Source organism: Chanos chanos, chromosome 8, assembly GCF_902362185.1.
Source record: "Chanos chanos chromosome 8, fChaCha1.1, whole genome shotgun sequence".
Lineage (NCBI taxonomy): Eukaryota > Metazoa > Chordata > Actinopteri > Gonorynchiformes > Chanidae > Chanos > Chanos chanos.
Genome location: NC_044502.1, coordinates 38,472,395 through 38,491,334, shown reverse-complemented (window position 1 = coordinate 38,491,334; position 18,940 = coordinate 38,472,395). Strand labels below are relative to the sequence as shown.

The following is an 18,940-nucleotide window of genomic DNA, read 5'->3' as shown; positions in this document are numbered from 1 at the left end:
CTGAGACAACAGTTGGATAACACACCTTGGTGCTTTTACCGAGTGTCTACCCCAAAGTCTATTAAATGTCAAACTACATCAAATGTTTAGCAAATGACAGATACACAGGTCGTATTCATGTCCTTATTCGCACATGCACATAGTCAAACACACACAGTTAACCACACACAGTCAAACACATACACACAATCAACCACACACAGTCAACCACATACACACAGTTTAAGACACACAGCCAAACACACACACAGCCAAACACACACAGACAGAGTGAAACACACGGGGCCATTCAGGGACAGGGAATCAGAGGCCTACTAGGTCAGTACCATTCCTGGTCAATGAGATTTGGAGAAAAAAAAAAAAAAAAAAGGGCAGTTATCCACTTTTTGTGGATGTTGATCCTTTCCTGATTATCCATGAGGGAAAAAGCAGAGATAGAGACCAGTCAGACAGGAGCTATTTCCTGGTAAACTTCCCACAGTAATGGTGAAAGGAAAATGTCTCAGGTCATATCTGACTCAGACCAAAATTAGGTCTTGGTTTTGGAAGAGGCAAACACTCTGAAGTGCATGTTTTTTGTCCTCATCTCTCTTGTGGCTTGATACAGTAGAAGAGTAAATACGATTAACCGTATACAGCCAAATGAAATGACACAATGCTATCTTGCCCAAAACAGCCTTCAATTAAAAAAGACAAAACAAAACAAAACACAACGATTCATTTACATTTTGATGCTCACGATCCAGTGAGCACGGACGTCCTGTCGTGTGTGGCAGTTACACAAAGCCCAGCTGTATGCTTTTTGACCAGCCTCTCCATTGCCACTGTGGACCGTACAGGGCCAGACAATGATGTTATGCAAACACACACCTTGCCAACATGGTGTAGCAAAATTTACTGCAAACAGTGCAGCACGCTTGAATGAGCCCTGCACTTGGTCACTGCTTTATGGAAACTTCAGCAGCTGGGCCTACCTGAGATTAATAAGGGACACGCACTATATCTGAAAAAGAAAAAAAAAAAAAAAAACCTTTAAAATGCCTATAGAGCGCTGCGGACTTGTTTTACCGTTGCCCTGACGCGTATTTATGCCGTGTTGGTTCTTCAGGCTCTCCGCTATCGCGGTAAAACACATCCGCAGTTGACAAGCCCCTAATTCAATACGCACTAATCGATTTTACCGTCGGTTGCAGCTACTTCAATATATCAGCTACTCAGTAGCCGCGGCTGCAGCGTGTGAGGGGTTCTGTGGTAGGGCAGGGACGAGAACGCTGCCGTACACCGAGGTCGCCTCTCCTCTGGTAACCATACGCCTATACTCCATGTCTGGATCGGGTTTCTCCGACAGCTGGTACAGGACAAAAGGGATCTGTAAGCGTGTCTGCACCACACGCATTAACCACCCTATAACGTATCAGCCACTAATGTATCCAGCATCCAGGAACACCATCCATCTATTCAAAAATAGCCCAATTCCATTCCACATTATTAACTGCTGTCTCTGACCAAAGGTCTGTGAGACTTAATGGTTCATCTCATCTCAATGCATTTCTGAAGTCCTCGATCGATATATGAGCAGGACTCTCTGGTATACCTTTGGCATCTTCCTCTTCCTGAACATGTCTCTCCTCTGACGATGTTGGTACTGTGATGGTTGTGGAGCTCAAGGTCAGATGAGATGTGGCTGGAGCCCATGTGTCGTTCAGCCCTGACCGTATCTGTCGTTACCTCTCTCTGACATCTCTACTCAAGCTCCGCCACAGACAGACACCGCCAACGGCCACCTTCAACGGCACCTCTCAGATCACCGGCAGCACAGGTAACAGGACCCAACACACACACACACACACACACACACACACACACACACACACATCTAAACACACACCCATGTGCTCACAAACACCTCCCCTGCACTTTGTCTCAAGATCTCCCTCCATGCAAACTTGGGCAACCCTTACACTCCCTGTCTGTCTAACTCAAGCTCTGATGTATGTGAGTATACCAAACTATTACCTAAAAAAAAAAAAAAAAGCTGAGTGTATAAACCACAAACACACTTAGACACACACACAGACACACACACACCTGCTGAATATTTGATAAAGTGAAGACTGATCTAAACCCTGGGCTAATGCCAGGTACCAGACTCTTCAGCTGTTCTCCAAAGAATGAGGTGGGGTTAGTCATGTGACCACAAGCCTCTTTGATCTGGTCAATTTGTCCAAAAAAAAAAAAAAAAAAGTCAAAATCAAAATCTGATGAGATACAAGTTATTCCACAACATCAAAACCAGAAGGGAGTTTCCCTTGGTTTGAAAACTCAAATTGAACTGTTCTTTTTTCTTTTTACGACATTTAAACTAAACACTGTGATGGTGTGCGTATAATTTGGGTCGTACAGTAACGAAAAGGGCACTGTGTGGGTTGCCAAATCAAATGGACCCGCAAGTCATCAAATAGTGCGAGAAAAAAAAAAGCCTGGTTTGAGTAGACATCTGCAGATTAAACTCACCCAAATACTTCAGATGCTTGTGTTCTGACCAAGCCACTCCACATGCTTTCTATCCTGCCTGCCCCATTCTGCTCTGCTCCGTTTCCCTCTGCATCCACAGCGGTTAGCATTTCTAAAAGTGTTGTCTCAGCATAGTCTACGAACAAAAACCTCCCACCTTTTTTTCGTTTTTCCCCCCAAAAAACAATATAGCCCCCGCTGTATTTCCAGATGTATCTCGCCGTGAAAAATTATTCATCACTACAAAGATACCACTCCCGAAAGAAATGAACGTCACTGGCAGAACAGTAACACGGGCATGCGTGTGTAGACATTCACAGTACTAACTAACATGCTTATGAAATGTGACATCACACGACGTAGTCTTCTTTCATAGTCAAGCATAAACTACATGCACACTGACACAGAAACAAACAAGGCTGGGGTCAATCTAACTGATTTAAAAACTGACCTGGAAATTGAACCGGTTTAATGCAATGTGTTCTATTGTTCAACTTCCAGTTCAGTCGCTGAATACATGAAACTGAAAGAGTATTGATCCCAACCAAGTCAACACAGAGCATAAAATCTCAGCATTAAAAAAAAAAAAAAAAAAAAAGAAAAAAGAAAAAAAAAAGAAGCTGACAACTTACCACTCATGTCTGTCAGACTCATTGCTCGCACAAACATGGCGCATTTCCGAACCCAGTGGGGTCCCGACACTTGACACAAAAAAGGAGAACAGAGGCCATTTAATTTCAGCCGTGTTTTTCATTTCATCTCTCTCTAAAGACATCTACATAAACACAATAGGCTTTTCCCAGTAATCACGGTGTGCTCACATACAAATTAAATTAAGTAAAGATATGGTGGAAAGACCTTTTTTTTTTCCTACGCTCCAAATGAAAGTTACGGATCTAAGGCCCTGCCATGACACCTTAGGTGAAGGTCGCCCACGGGCAAAAAGAGGAAATGCCTAACTGAAACAAATGCTTACAGGTAAACCTCAAAGAGAATGTGACCACAGGCACTTCAACAGAACTAAATTACCGAAAACCAGAGTAAACAGAATTGTGTAAAAATGAGAACAGAAAAACAAACAACCCCCCCCCAAAGAACATAATGGTGCCTGCTTTTCATGAACAGAGTCAGTTATCTACTTCCACCCGAGGTTCCAGCAGCTATGGAAAGGGAGTCGTCGTTACGTGCGTTACATGGAAGAAGGAAGCTCATATCATTGTAGCTGAACTGGCGAGGATGAGCAGAGAAACCACGAAGGTAGCAGAGAACGATGACTGAGTGGTTTCCTCCCAAACCCACCTGATACACTCATACATCATTAATTAACAACAACGGAGTCCTTGTTTGCTTATTTACATAAATCAGAATGTCAAAGAAAAAAAACAACAAAAAAACAACAACAAGATAAATCAACAGGTTTTTTAAAATGTTAATCCTATAGCATAAAGCACACTGATTTGTCATTTGTTGAAAGAACTGAAAGTGGAGTGACCCTAGCCATGCCAGAACTAATCCAGCGTGTTGGGAGACTGGGCCGAAGAGTCATTTATTAGTCTGTGACAGGCTTTATCTTGACGCTGATGGGGCTGAAGGGGCGTGGCTAATCTGATTTCTGAGAAAGGTCTAGGAGCCAAACAAGGCTACATGCTAAAGAGTGGGCTACATCAACCACATCCCCTCCCTGCCTTTGGTCTCTTTCTCTCTCTCTTTCTCTGTGTACTTATATACTTGTACTCTCTCTCATTTGCACTTATGCAGCGTGTGCTGGCTTATAAAGCAGAATGTAATGAAGTCAAATGTATTTAAATGGTTACATTTGATCTACAAATGAGCAGAGCTGCATAACATAAACCACAAATTACCATCATTGTGGTAGTTGAACAACTGTTCAAAGCCCATAAAATGGAAATGGGAAGGGTGATTGGAGCAGAGTAAATATCTCAGTGAACATGGTCACGCCATATAGGACCTTCGTAGAGCAAAATGTTTGTCAGTTTAAACACGCTGGCCCGAGAATGCTCCCATGGAACTAAGGGAGACCGTCCATAAGGGTGTCTGAATGGAATTCTCTGGTATGAGGAGAATTTGTCTTCTCTGGGAACGTGTGTGAATAGGGATGGTGTGTGTTTTTTTTAGGGGAGGGCTCCTTGGCAGTGAGAAAGTTGTCCTTAGTTCAGCCGTCTATGGATGATTTCCACATTTGAGACTCAACCCTCAGTGCAGTCCTGACTCACAGGGAGGAGGGGAAATCGTCAGTAACGGTATCAGAAATGGTTCCAAAATCAAAATGGAGTGACGACAGGGCACATTCGACGCACGCAATATGGCCAAAACGAAGCTATGAAGGGAAAACAACACGATGGGTCTTCGGCTCTGCAAAAACTGTTACCTAACTACCCTCATAACTTGCATCAGCAGTGTATGTTTATCGAGTTGCAGTCAGTCACACTCATCCGTACCATGCAGATTACAAGAGCTGTGGAATCGAATGTTAGCCGAGGAGTATATGTGCATGCGTGTCACCATAGCAACCCTAATTCTGTGGTTATGGATGAAAGTCAGTCAGATGTCGGTTGGACTCAACAGAATTCTGCTGATACGGAGGAGTAAGGCTTAATATAGCAGAGCGTGACTGTCAGGGCCGGTAACATCATGTGGGTAGCATCGCTATAGCTACAGAGTGAACTCTGGCCTCAAAAGAGACTGTGTAGTCGGGTGCGAGAGTGTGTGTGTGTGTGTGTGTGTGTGTGTGTAAATTTGCACTGGATGGGTAAGAACGACATTTCAAACAAGCTTAAATGCTCAAGTGTAGACAAAAGGTTAATGTTGCAACAGCAGATGTATTTTTGTACGTTTGCATGTGTCCTTATTTCCCCATTAACTAAAAAAGGGAATCACCCTCAACCTGGTACAAAAAGGGGGTCGGGAGGAGACAAAAGGGTCAGTCCTTCAAATGTATGTAGGTGTCAAAAACAAAGCAGGTCACAGGCTAATACATACATGCATGCACGCTCATTGTGCCTCTCCTCACAGGGTAACAGAGTTTTTTTTTTTTTTTTTTAATTTCTTAAGCGTTTCAGTCAAGGAAGCCAGAGTAACACATATCTTAGCTCAAAGTAGCACAGAGTTACAACCCAAAACAGTCTCAGTGATTCATCTGAGCCTCCTACCTCCTCCCCTGATGACCAATCAAATTAATATACTTCACATCATTCCAGACACACCGCTCAGATTAAGTAAACTGACACTGACAGGGACACTGCTAAAGTTAGACACCCGTGAAGCTCACGGCCAATCAAAATCAACGGTCTTCCCCATAACAAAATTGGAGCGGGCCACCATAATTTTTTTTTTTTTTTCTGTTGCACTCTCTTTCCCAGCAGGTGTCCGTGATCTGACCCCAAAATAAGACAATGGAATAACATCAGACTCACTCAAGCAGAACAGGCATAGGCTATTGTTAATTGTCTTTTACTGACAAAACCCGACACCCCTCCATCAAATCCTCCCTGGTGAGGAGTCTTTTCCCAAACTCACATCACATCCCATTCTCGTCTTAAGGCAGTGGAGACCCTTATCGGAAACGGGGGCTTGCATGCAAGGTGTGCAAAATGCATTTGTTTCGGGCGAGTCCGTAAAAGACAAGAAAAACTAATACCGAGCATTATATTATATTATATTATATTATATTATATTATATTATATTTTATTATATTATATTTTATCTAGAGCAAAAAAAAACCCCAAAACATAAAAGTGAACGTTTTACGTAGGGGTAAGAAAACCACTGGGGCGTGGTAACATTTTAAGGTAAATTCTATCTCCCTCTGCTCATTCTAGTCCCCACCCCCCCCCCCCCCCCCAACCAATTTTTACTTTAAATGTTCCTGTAAGAAGATCAGCTCAGATTCACTCGTTCTTTGTTCTTCCACTTCAATTTCCTTTAAGTTGTTCTGAAAGAGGAAAATATTGTGGTCAGGGTTAATATGTCGTGAGAGAGGTGGACTGTTGGGCAACAAGTGGCCTGGCTGTGACACACACTGACTCGCAGGGGTCTGCAGAGAGGAGGAGCAGAGAGGAGGAGGGGAGGGGGAAGACAGGAGGGTTGCTGTTCAAAACCCTTAAACTCACACTCGCCTTCGTGTACAACGTACGGGCCTGAGGGGGGGGGGGGGGGGGGATTAAACATGAAGTTCAGGGAATAAAATAATAACTTTATTTTACTGCAGATTGTGACAACGATTGTGAAATCAGTATAGGCACCCAAACTGTTTTCAAACAAACAAACAAAAAGAAGTGACACTCAACTGCCAATATCTGAGCAGTTAAGATCCAAGAAATTCTGAAGATATCCGATATCTTCTTAAACCTTAAGTATGTAGCCTTTATTTCAAGAAATGACCAAATAAGGCTAAAATATGTATTAGCATATCTACAGTCACACTGTAGCAACAAGGGAAATATACAAATGAGTGGTCTGTTTCCCAGCTTAGGGTTATGTGAGCTTTGTTATTCATCCATACAGCTACTTGCTCTGGGGAGGGGGCTTCCTCTCTCTCTCTCTCTCTCTGTTGTACCTCCATGCAGTCCTGTAAATTTTTGTTTTGTTTCAGTATCCAACACCCCCCCCCCCCCACTGCCCTTCGACCTTTCAGAGAACAAAACAGGCCTTGGCCTTCCCATTCAGCCATGGCTTCCAAAAGCCCTCTCACCCCTCCACCCCTCCCATTCTTTAAGATCCAACCCAACCCCCCATCCCTCTAAAGGGTCTCATTCATTCAGCCACGGCTACTAACCCCAGTCCATACACTTGGGGGGCTAATGCTGCACGCCACACTAAGTGATGCAATTCCCCTAAATTTCAGACTTCACTCTGCCTGCCCAAGGCTCTGGCATGGTAAACAGATGGTGTGTTTGGGAGTATGGGGGCATGGTGTTCAGGCGATCGTGGTTGTATAAGAGCAAGGTCAATTTTATCGTAGGCATTCCAAGAGACGTTCTCTTAGAAACCAGGCTCAAATAGTTCCGCAACAGCCTTATTACCCCCACCCTGCACTCAGTACTCTTGTCCCCTTTCTATGGAGCAGCAGGAAAGGGCTTGAGTCACCAACAGCATACTAAACACTCTCCCTTAAACCCAGCTGGAGCCATGTGAGAGAGGGAAAGAGAGAGAGAGAGAGAATGAGAATAAGGCAAAAGGAACAAGACTTTGAGGAACGGAAAAGAGTTTGTCCAAGAGAACAGGAAAGTGAAAGGGAGGAATGTGTTTTAGCACAGGGTAGCTAGCTCTGCACAGATAACCCTGAAGAGAAGGGGAGGTTAGAGAGTGTGTGTGTGTGTGTGCGCGCGTGAGTGTGTGTGTGTTGGAGGAGCGTAGGGCCATGTGTGCTAGCAAGGAGTAATGTGGGCATGATTTCAGAGCAGATGTGTCTATAGGATCTCAGTTAGCCCATGGCATTTCCTCACATCTTTTCAAAATGAAAAAATAAATAAATAAAATAAAATAAAATAAAAGAGACGGTGGTGGGGACAGAGGAAGACTACATTACAACAAACAATATTAAAAATTTAACCAAAAAAAAAAGCCATAGTGTGTTTGATAGACACAAGCAAACTGTTTAGGAAAAGTTGTGAGGCTGGGAACCAGAGCTAAAAAAAAAAAAAAAGAGGCTGAGTTTATGGATGTAATTAGTATTGTCTATGGTACAGTGTTTGCACTGTGACCCATGCAGAACAGGTTTACAGATCATACAAACTGCGCCCGAGACAAATAAAATCATTTCAAGAAGAACATTCTCCGTAAGGAAATGAATCGGAAAACAAGCAAACGTGAAGAGTGAATGGGCCGGAGAGCAGATAATGAGGAATCCGGCTATGACGTCTTTCCCAGGAAAAGAGAGATGCGCTCCGTCTCAGGAGATGAAAGCTGACAAGGCGTGAGGACAAACCTTTGTCCGCGTCTGTACTGGCTCCTGTCTCCAACTCTGTCTGTCCCAAGGGCCAAAGTTGCCTGGGGCCACCAGAGCAGAGACTTAAGCTAAGGAAAGAGGTCAAACCCACAGGGCTTAAGACAAATGTAACTAATTTTTTTTTTTCCCCTCACGGGTTGAGAACCGCAGCAGAACCTTTTAGCTCTAGTGCCATCCAGTGAGCTTAGAACTGCCATCCAGTAGTCTTAGAACCCAGGTGGCAGCTGGAAATGAAACGAAGATGATGACTGTATGATTTTGCTTTATGCTTTTAGGTGATTGTTTGCAGTGAAGGAAACAGAGTAAGAGTGAGAGAGAGGCTGAAAGTACAAAGGTAATGTCATTGTTCCCTATTCATCAGCACGAGGGTGCATCTCGGACACAGCTGGGATATTCCCTCCTTGAGACCAATTAAAGAAACTGAGCCGTAAGAACATCTGACGAGCCCTAAAATGTAATGCAAATCAGTGGTTGAAGTGTCATGAAATTGGCGTTAAGTATTTTCTTGCTGTCAAATCCTTTGATTCTGCAGCTGCTCAGATTTTAACATTGTAATTTAAAGTTTGAAAGACAGGATTAATATTCCCAAAAAAAGAAATGACAAAACTCTTGCAGATGGTTTCAATTTTATGCAATGGTTGCAATGATTGTAATCACAATGAAAAAACCCCATATATTAAGTGAATACAGCCTTGGATCACATCGCAGCCAACATCAGCTACGGTCAAATGTGCCAAGTGCTTAGTGTCCAACAGGATGCTGTACACCAATTTGTCACATGACACAAATTAGGTCAATCTCCTTTATGTGTAGGCCTATATACGTTTAAGCATTTACAAGCATTTTCAGCTCATAAAAGGAAAATAAACAAGGCCTGCATAGAGGTCCATACTGTTAACTCCATCAAGACTTCAGCTGAAGCGCATATGTTGTCTCCTTCTCTCTCCCTCTCCCTTTTCCTCTTTATCACACACAGACTCAAAGAGCAAGGTTCACACACAGTCCTTGCCAGACAGTGACGTGAAACTGTGTTTGGTAATTAAACACCTTAGTCACCTCCTGCGGCAACTATGACCGTGCACCATATTCTCGTGGAGTTAGTCATATAACTGAGACACAGAAGGGCCCATGAAAAATACAAAACTAAAGAGCTGTTTAGAGGGAATGAAACATTGAGAAACAGTATCTGGGAGAATTTTTTAACTGAATTTCCTTATCGAATCAGAAAAAAAGCTATTCCCTATTTCTTCACTCAGCTCCAGCGAAAGGTTGCATTAATGAGATAATCCATTGATGACAAACAGAACAATAAAGATAATCGTATTAACAATAATCTGAATGTATTGAGCTGACTATCCAAAGAGGTAAATTGTCTGAATTTGTGTTCAGACCATAACTTTCCCTCAGAGTCAGTGTGAGTTTAGAACAGGCTTCTGAAGGGAACAACCGGTCTGAATGCCTGGTAGACCCTGGCAAGATACCAGCAGTTGTAATGTCAAGATTTCATCATACATCGTGAAACTGTATGAAATGCGTACTTCTACAGACAAATGTTCTCATGTTAATTGACCGGCTAGCTTTAAAATATAGAAACTTTCTTTTTTGAAATTATAACTCAACTAAGGGTAGAAATGCATAATTCAAAAGTTTCACCAGCAATCACTCGGTAGATCATGGATCGATAAATGACATGATTGTTAATTCTCATTTTATAATTCCCTGAGGTAAATTAAGTGCAAAGTTTTTATGAACAGGTGACATGGCCAAATCGCAGAATCACACACTTGACTGGTTCTTTCTTGCACACCGTTGGAGACTGAAGATGACAGATAACAAACAAAGCGGTGAAGAGAAAAATCTAATGACTAATTTGTTATGTCAAGTTTCTGTCTTCTAGATAGGTTAATCTAATATGTTGCTTTACGTTTCCTTGTACTGAAAGGTCATTTTTGTAACCTATATTTGTCCCAATCTCTTTGAAAACGTCTATTCTTTCATGTGGAAAAAAAAAATGATCAAGGACATGGTATGAATCCCCTCACTGTTGGGAAGGTGATTGGGTGTGACTCCTTTGACTCGGTAAGAATTTGTACTTTCAGTGTTTTCCCAGGCCTTTCCTGTCATATGCTTGACTGGATTGAGTGTATTCATCAGTTGCTTTATCTCCTGAGGCTGTTCTACTGGTTCTATGCAAACCACTTGCAGAGCAAACTCTGATGAGTGTGGGAGGCAGTGTCAGAAGCAACAATTCAATGACCCTGATCTTTAAAACGTACTGTGCTCGTACAGCAATCGGAGTGCTACCTTCCTAATGTCTTGCAAGCACACAGTTGAAGCAGACTGGCGTGTACTTTCATTAAAATGGAACACGCCTGGGCATTTTTAGATGATCACAGCAGTTTTGTCCAATGATAAAGTGTTCTCACAGGCAGGTCGCATCGTTCTCATAGAAACCAGACAGTATGGTTGTTGGATTTACACATCTTATTATTGTTTTGACGAAACAATGCAAACTGAACGAGACTTTGTAAGGTAAACTTAATGGGCGTATTGAGGCAATCAGGACTATGACACGTTCTACCAAGGAACTGCTTTGAATAAACATCAAGCGTTCGAGAACTAAACTACGCAGCACAAAACACTACATGCAATCACACTAGGATGTGTGGGGTCTACTCTAATATGGGATAATAAGAGTGATGAAGTTAGAGGTTCAAGCCTTTGTTGCAGCGGGATAATGAGTGTTGATGAGAACGTCAGCCCCCCATTACAGAAGCGTCACAAACAATGGGCGGTAAACATGATGGGCAGCGGAGAGACTAAGTCCTGGATACAGGTACAAAATCAAAATCTAACCCACTAGTGTAATCATGTCTCTCGGTATCAATACCTTATCTTAAACCCCCTATCAAACGTATCAGCAACTGAGGAATATTCCGCTAAATAAAACTGTGGATATACTGCCCAGTCAGGTAGGCAGCTGTACGTTAGACGGGAGGGGCACTATCCATATGAGATTCATAACCGTTTATTTTGAAAATGCTAGGCTACAATATTGCTAACAAATACGGACAAGAGCAATTTATAAAGAAAGCTAGTGGCAGGCGGCATAATCAAGGTCTCTGTAACTAATAGCAACAACAGCATCGAGATGAGCCAGCTGAGAAACTAACTACAGTCACTATAACTGCCTTAAACTGTATCGCTCCTCGCTCGACACCAACTTCTACGTATCACCACAGTTAACGAAGCACCATATGCAGACATCGAGACAGTAGAAAACTAAAGAGAACAGAACTCACCACCATGCCGATATCCACGCTCGGGGGGTTTGGGGGTCTGGGGAACTCCGTTTTTAAATATCACCTCGTTATATCTCTTTATGCAGCGTATGGTACTTGATGTGCTTCTCAAGTTCCTTCCCGGGCTGACCACTCCAATAGATTGATTATTGCCTCGCTTACATTTTGGTGTATCCGATGATAGTTACCTACGACATGCAAATTTTATCTCCAAGACGAGGGGTCCGCTATGTAGACTAGCTAGCCCCCTTGAGGAGCTAGGGGAGGAGGAGAGACTGGAAGGGAGAGGGGGAGGCGTGTACTGGCGTCAATTACCCTTGTAATAGAAATAGCAATTACTCTGACGTTAGATGTTGGTTGTACCTCCCTGTGCACACCAGCAAAGGATAATTTCAGCCGGTTGTGCACTGTCACCACGCGGTGTGCGGAAAAGCTAAGGAGTGATTCAAAAAAAGAATATCAGTCCATTGATGCCCGTATCCATGTTTTCATCACTGAATCCAACGTTGCTGTAATGAAAGGGTTCATATGTACCTGATCCACACTTGCCATTTTCGCTAAACGTACTAAAATAAAAAAAAAAAGAAGGGTGGCTCATCCACACCAAAGCCACAAAAATTAAGAGATCCTCTCGCCCATGCCTGAAGCTTCCATAGGGAACTGCGAGTTACACAATTATAGTAATACCCATCAAATGAATGAATACCACCCAAATTGCATAGCACGGAGGAACTGTTTTTTTTTAAAGAGCTTAAACATATAAAATGCATCCACTCTACGCCGGCTAGCATTACTCTAAAGGAAACCTCACCAGCGATGCTCCCCTCTGCTCCAGAATGCAATGATCCAATGCGATGCCCCTCTGGACAAAAGAGAACCTGAGACGCGAAACGTGGGGCGGGGGTAGTGGCGCGTACGCGGAGCTGCAGCCCTGCCAGTAACCGCTTGAGATAAACAGTGTAACCTGGGTACGCTCATGTAGCTGATAGTCCTTAACTGTACGGCAAGACAAACAGATTCCGTGAGCATCATCCAATTAATTTCCTAGACGCCCTTAAATATTTTGGTCATACTTCTTGATACGTTGATGGAGTCGGTGCTGGGCACAAGACCGTCCCCATCTGATACCAATGTAAGTTCACATGTTTGATCATGATTTCACCTCCTTATTCTAACGCCACTATCGAACGTTCACAGATTATTTGCCTCGATGAAGAAACCATTAAAAGGAATGTGAAAACACAGGGATGCGCGTCAGTTAATTTGCTCGGCAATCATTGTTCTGCCACCGAAATAAGGTACGAGGAAGGTATAATTTTCGCCATGAGGAAACACATTTCTCCCTTTTACATATTTAAGTTCATTTACGAAAATTCAGAGGGTGGCAAATAAAACAGAGCTGCCTAATCTTTGCAGGGTCAGATAAGAATACTTTTACCTGTAGCGGTCCGTCTCATTGTTCCTGAGCTCTGAATGTGTTTTGACTCAATTCATTGAACCTACAAGTGCGACTACAACGTAAGCCACAGAACTTCTCATACTGTCGACCGGAAGATGATTGCTCACACAAAATTTAGGAAATGAACCTTTTCATTTCGCAGTATCTAGTTAGGAGTACAGCAAGTTCCAGGGGCAGTACCCCAGGACACTAATTAATAAATACTACGTTGCCAATCACCCCTTTCCCAAATCTAAAAAGATTTTTTTTTTTAATTCAGTAACATACAGCGGAGTAATTAAAGAAACTGCATTAGGATAGATACAGCTCTTGAATGCCATCATGTGGAAAATTTATGAACATCTTGTCTGCTCAAATTGGGAATTAGAGAATTAATATTAAATAGTCAGAATTGTTGTCAATGGATGAATAAAGACACACAAAGAAATTAAACATAAGAAACTGTTGTTTAATGAAAATATTTGCATTGTTGTTCATGTACTAATTAAAACGCCACGTATCCTGATTATGTATAACACATGTATGGTGCTATATGTTCCAGGGTTTCTTTTTAAGCATTTTCAAAGAGAGGAAAAAGAATAAACTAAAAAATAAAAATAAGACATTTACATCATCAACAAATGCATATTCACAACCACAAATCTCATACGTAATCTGTTCTTGTATGGTCATATATGGCCTTAACTATGTCCTCTGTTCATCGGTATACTTATCAGTTTAACCGTGGGTTTAGAGAGTCCTACTTAGGTGTCTAGATTCCCAGTCCTCCCTCTAGAAGTTGTGTTCATGCCTGTTCAATAATCCTTGTGTAAAGACATACAAACACACACACACACACACACGTATTGTTTTAGTGCCTCCTGGCTTATCTGAGTCCCAACTTCTTCTTTTCCTTCTGTTTCTTGCGCACAATTTCTATGTTCCGGTCCTTCCATGTACTCTTTCGTAATTTGATGGGTCTGCTTCCCACATATTTACCTGGAGGAACAGAAATGTTACGTTTCAACCAAAAAGACATAAGAAGGACCATTCTTAAAAATTTCAATTATCACTCAACTTGTTGCTAACAGTATCAAGTTCCTTTCTAACTGCCAGTTTCTTTCCAATAAATACCCCTCACCTTCCTAGGGATCTAGCTGCAAATGTCATTAAACACTGCAAGTAACTTAGCTGTAAAAGCATTCACATTCAGTTAGAGGTGTCTTTTGGACGCCAGATGCTACTAAAGAAACAAGAAGGACAGGGATGTCATCTTATTGATTTCCATGGGTAAACTTAGCCACTTGCATGTCTACAAAACCCCAGCAAGATGCCAGTGCAGCACAGATTATCTCTACATGTTAAGAAAACACACGAGAGATGCATTTACCGTTCATTTCCCTCATAGCCCGCACATAATCATTTGGATCCTTGAAGCTGACAAAACCATAGCCCTTGGTTTTACCAGTGCGCTTGTCTCGAACCACCTTGGCTTTCAGAAAGGAGGGATAGCGGCTGAAAGCTCTCGCGAGAATGTCATCGTTGACCTCGTTTCCCAGGTCTCCACAGAAAATCCGGAAGTCATCTGAAAAAGGGTATTAATGAGAATACAAATGAAAGGAGAGACGTTGAAATGTTCATTTTTTGAAGGAAAAAGGTATATATATATATATATATATATATATATATATATATATATATATATATATATATATATATTTTATTATACAGACAGATAGATTTCTTTCTTTAGTAGGCCTAATTGTCATGAATGAAGCAACTAACAAAACATTACATAGACTTTTGTAGTTCCAGTAAGGAGAGCCAAACTGCTTTGTGTGTGATGTTATGTATATCTACAGATGTAAGTAAAAGGAATTTCTCAGTACCTGACTCCCACTCTAGTAGGCTGGGGTCTTCCCATGAGGTTCCTGCTGCTATTCGAATACACTTTTTAATCTTCTCCTGTTTTCCTTTTTTCTTATCCTCTGCATTGCCATCTGCTGGCTAAACATGCATATAACATCACATAACCATGTTTTGCAACACTTTGATGAGGAAACACAGGCCATAAATCAAACAGTGAATTCACTAATGGTCCCAGTAAAAAGTCACTATATTAGATGACCAGCCTACATCGAGCTTCAGTACTGTGTTCCAAGTATGGTACCACTTTTGTTGGTCCCATGTGTTTGAAATGATGTTGTTTACAGATTAACTCCGGTAGCAGAATACGACAAGTATATAAATATAAACAGTTTCACTGTACCACTATTTTTTTCCATGTGTCATGTTCTGATTATATGTGACAAAGGAGCTGATTATGACAATGTTCAATATGCAGTGTAACGACTTTGTAATTATCATCAAACCATGCAGTTAGTCCAGATACCTAATATACACTGTAAATCCTGAATGTTTGAAAGCTCATGCCACTTCAGCGTAACTGCAAGTCTATGTATGCAGGTTAATGTGCAAGGAATCCGATGAACAAAAGCTTTTTCAGTCACCTACAGGGAATAAAGGATCTACTCGATTCTATCAGGATCAGTGTTCAGTAAAATTCTGCAGACAAGAATACCAGACTCATACGCGGTGAATGAGGAGGTGGCTTTAGAATCGCAGTGACGTGTTATGAACTGAAGCTCTAGCTTTCGTACCTCGGCGTGGGCGGGCTCAGGCTCTGGCATGCTTGGGCCGATGACGTTTTCTTCCGCGCTGTCTTTCTTCATGTCGAGTAGACCTGCCGCTGCCACAGCTGCCTGCTGCTCAGCGACCGATGCCGCCAGCTCCTCCTAATGGTGGAATAGGGGAGACAGAAGGAGGCAGTTTGGAGTGGAGATGACGAAGCCTGCATGGCTAATATAGGAACGAGGTCTGTAAGCGCTGGTTTAAAAATTACATCTAATGTACAACTGTGGAAACCGTTTGGGGGGGACTGATAAGTGTTTCAAGATCTAAAATAAATGAACACCACACCAGCTTTGATGTGCAGTGAGCGGGAAATACAGGAGGCGTTTGTGTTCCTGTTTACCATTCGTGCTTGTCTCTGGGCCCGAATGTCTGTTCTCTTAGGCGCAGGAGGTGCAGTGTAAACAGTGGGAGCTGCCTGTATGACACTAGGGGTGACTTTGGGAGAGGATTGGACGACGGGTTGAGGTGGTGCAGACACCACAGGGTTCATCCCACCAACCTGTTAAAAAATGAAAGAGCGAGAGAGAGATGAAGGCATGCTAAACTACAATTAAGATCAAAATGGTTATCCAATCTTTACAAAATATTTCCTAATGGGAATTTATTTAAAATAAAATGCTTAGAATGTGAACAGGTAAGATACATCTCAGGTAAGACATCTTTTTCTATAATAAGATGAGTGTGAAGTCAGTAAAAAACCATAAACCAACCTTCTTCGTTATGCCACAGAAAACACTTACAGGTGGCACAGAGCTCATGGGTCCCATGGGAGGTCCTATAGGAGCCATAGGGTGCTGTGGAGGTCCAGACAGAGGGGGTGCCATCATCATGGGTGGTGGAGGAGGAGGTCGGGGCAGAGGGGGTGCTATCATACCCTGAGGAGGGTGATCACGCATCATAGGCATTCTCTGACCTCCTAACATGGAGGGAAATACAGGATTGGATGAGCCACACGAACATATTTACATTTGAGTCCATTTTAAGTTTGTGGAAACCAGCAAAGTCTGAACAGCGATTCTACGGAGTAACTATTCTTTGAGTATCCCCTGCTTTTAGAAAGCAAATGTATGCAATCCACAAATCCAGTGCAATATCCAGAGCACCCTCAGATTCCAGGAACTTAACTAGTGGTAGTCCAAATGTTAGGAGTAAAATACTGGGGCTTGATTCTATGTCCTACTGCCAAGAGAGAAAAAGCAGCAGGTTTCAATGGCCTGGGCACCTACGGACCAGTCATTTTAGTCAATCTCAATTTAAACTTATTTTTCTTAATCTGAAATTAGTGACCAGATACCTGGTCTCTGCAGGATGTGTGGAACAAATGCAGGTCGCATCACTGGAGGAGGTCGCACCGGTGGCACAGCTGAAAATTAGACAGACAGAAAGGACAAGCACTGTATTTATAGCATGTATGTGAACAGTAAAGAAAACCGATGAATAAACAAAACAAACAAAAAAAAAAACGTGATTGTTGTGCGAGACTATAATTTTTTGTCAAATGAAGACTGTTAACTGTTGATCATAATGTTTATGACAAATAAAAAAAAAAAAAAGATACAGATTGGAGAGAAGATTGAATACAGCATTGCACTACCTGGACCAACAAATGCAGGGGGTGGAGGTCCAACTAAAGTGGCAGCCCTCGCCTCAAGGCTCTGCTGGACCTTCAGAGTGAAAAAAAAAAAACATTTAAATGATGCCACAGATGTAAATAATCTGTTTTACTAACTGTTCAGAATGGGAGAAAGAGATTGCTCAGAGAGAGAGGTGTAAAAAAAAAAGAAAAAAAGATTGTATATATTATCATGGCAGAAGAATATTCCGTCATTGTAATGTCTGGCGTATGTCTGAGTACCTGTTGGTAAGTATTTGTGCCAATGATGGGTCGGACGATTGGCACAGCGAGGGCAACAGGCACAGCCTCCACCACCGCGGGGCCCCCTGCAGATACAGCCACAGGACCACCCAGAACCTCCTGTTCAAACCTAAAAACAACCACTGCATGACTACAAATTTGTGGCTCTCCAGATTCCATAAGGTAAAAAATACATGAATTCAACAGTGCTGCAATGCATAATCCAAATGTCACTTGGAATCCAAATCAGTCTTTTGTAAATTTTGAATTTCTGTTTCTTTCTGAAGGTGCCCTAAATTCTAAGTCCTTAAAAGTGGCCATAATTTGGCAGCAGAAATGCATACGATATTAACAACAATACACATCTCTTAGATGAAACAAAACCAATGCACAGTGTTTGACAGCCACACAGGAATATAATCGCTGCCGTTTCAGTTAACAAGACCACAATAACACAATTCTTGTATGATAGATAAGAAGTTTAGAGGATGACGTGACAGCCTAACCATTCACAACAAAGTGTGCTTCTCATGGCTTTAATTACTACAACCATGCGTTTAATTTTTAAATAGAGAAAACAAGGTCTAAACTGTAAACCCCGTACTCACAGTGCCATCTCCGCCTCCATCTCCTTCAGGCGCTCCTCGCCAGACTTCATTGCCATTGTATCGTAAACTGTAAGACAACAAGACTGTTCACCGGAGCAAGTAATATTGTCCGGGGAAAAAGAATGTAGACCGTTCACTAATGGCGGTAAATTACTGTTTGACTTCTATAGAAACGACTGTACTTTACACACATAGCTAGCTGGTAGTTGCTTTTATCTGAAGTAAGTTGAATGATTGCGAGCGAAAAATTAAACAACTGCTAATGAATCGTTGTCAACGGACATCATCATCAAAACAAATCGTAAACCGAAAAGCCAAACACAGGATAACAAAAGTAAACAGAGCGTGCTAAGTACAACATTAGCTGCGTTAGCTGGGTACCATGTCCATTGGCTGAAGGACCAGTCTCAACTAACGAAACAAGCGTGCTCGTTAAATGTTGCCAACCGTGAAATAGAAAATGCAACCCAACTTACCTCGTTTTAAGAGAAGAGGAAAAACACAGGACGACACAAATAATTCAGTCTTCATAAATTCCACCCTCGCTGAGCCGACACTGG

General features: G+C 42.1%; 2 protein-coding genes across 3 annotated transcripts in view; both read right to left on the bottom strand.

The window, feature by feature from the left end:
* Positions 1-13,242, bottom strand: part of arhgap33 (Rho GTPase activating protein 33) — a 33,191-nt gene extending 19,949 nt beyond the window's left edge. Inside the window, exons 1-4 of the mRNA XM_030783185.1 lie at positions 13,224-13,242; positions 12,592-12,781; positions 9,540-9,592; positions 3,147-3,215 (exon numbers count right to left, since the gene is read on the bottom strand). Of these exons, the coding sequence (XP_030639045.1) occupies positions 3,147-3,215; positions 9,540-9,592; positions 12,592-12,781; positions 13,224-13,242 (331 nt within the window). The remainder of the gene's footprint in view (positions 1-3,146; positions 3,216-9,539; positions 9,593-12,591; positions 12,782-13,223) is intronic.
* A 526-nt stretch (positions 13,243-13,768) lies between these two features.
* rbm42 (RNA binding motif protein 42) lies at positions 13,769-18,940 on the bottom strand. Of its 2 annotated transcripts, none has more exons than XM_030782229.1 (11): positions 18,857-18,940; positions 18,381-18,447; positions 17,773-17,902; positions 17,512-17,581; positions 17,212-17,280; positions 16,628-16,833; positions 16,258-16,416; positions 15,884-16,018; positions 15,113-15,230; positions 14,614-14,808; positions 13,769-14,222 (listed from the first exon to the last, which is right to left on the bottom strand). In XM_030782229.1, the coding sequence occupies exons 1-11, from the start codon at positions 18,909-18,911 to the stop codon at positions 14,110-14,112; spliced, it is 1,317 nt and encodes a 438-aa protein (XP_030638089.1). In that variant the 5' UTR covers positions 18,912-18,940; the 3' UTR covers positions 13,769-14,109. The 2 variants fall into 2 exon arrangements, with proteins under 2 accessions (XP_030638089.1, XP_030638091.1); XM_030782231.1 differs by having other exon boundaries at positions 16,658-16,833.

Bases quoted from the DNA above. Each gene is read 5' to 3' on its own strand.
- rbm42 (XM_030782229.1), bottom strand. From the start codon at position 18,911: ATGAAGACTGAATTATTTGTGTCGTCCTGTGTTTTTCCTCTTCTCTTA. The intron at 15,231-15,883 runs GTACGAAAGCTA...ATGCATGTTTAG, and splicing joins CTGAGCCCGCCCACGCCGAG to CCAGCAGATGGCAATGCAGA. The intron at 14,223-14,613 runs GTAAATGCATCT...CTGTTCCTCCAG, and splicing joins GGCTATGAGGGAAATGAACG to GTAAATATGTGGGAAGCAGA.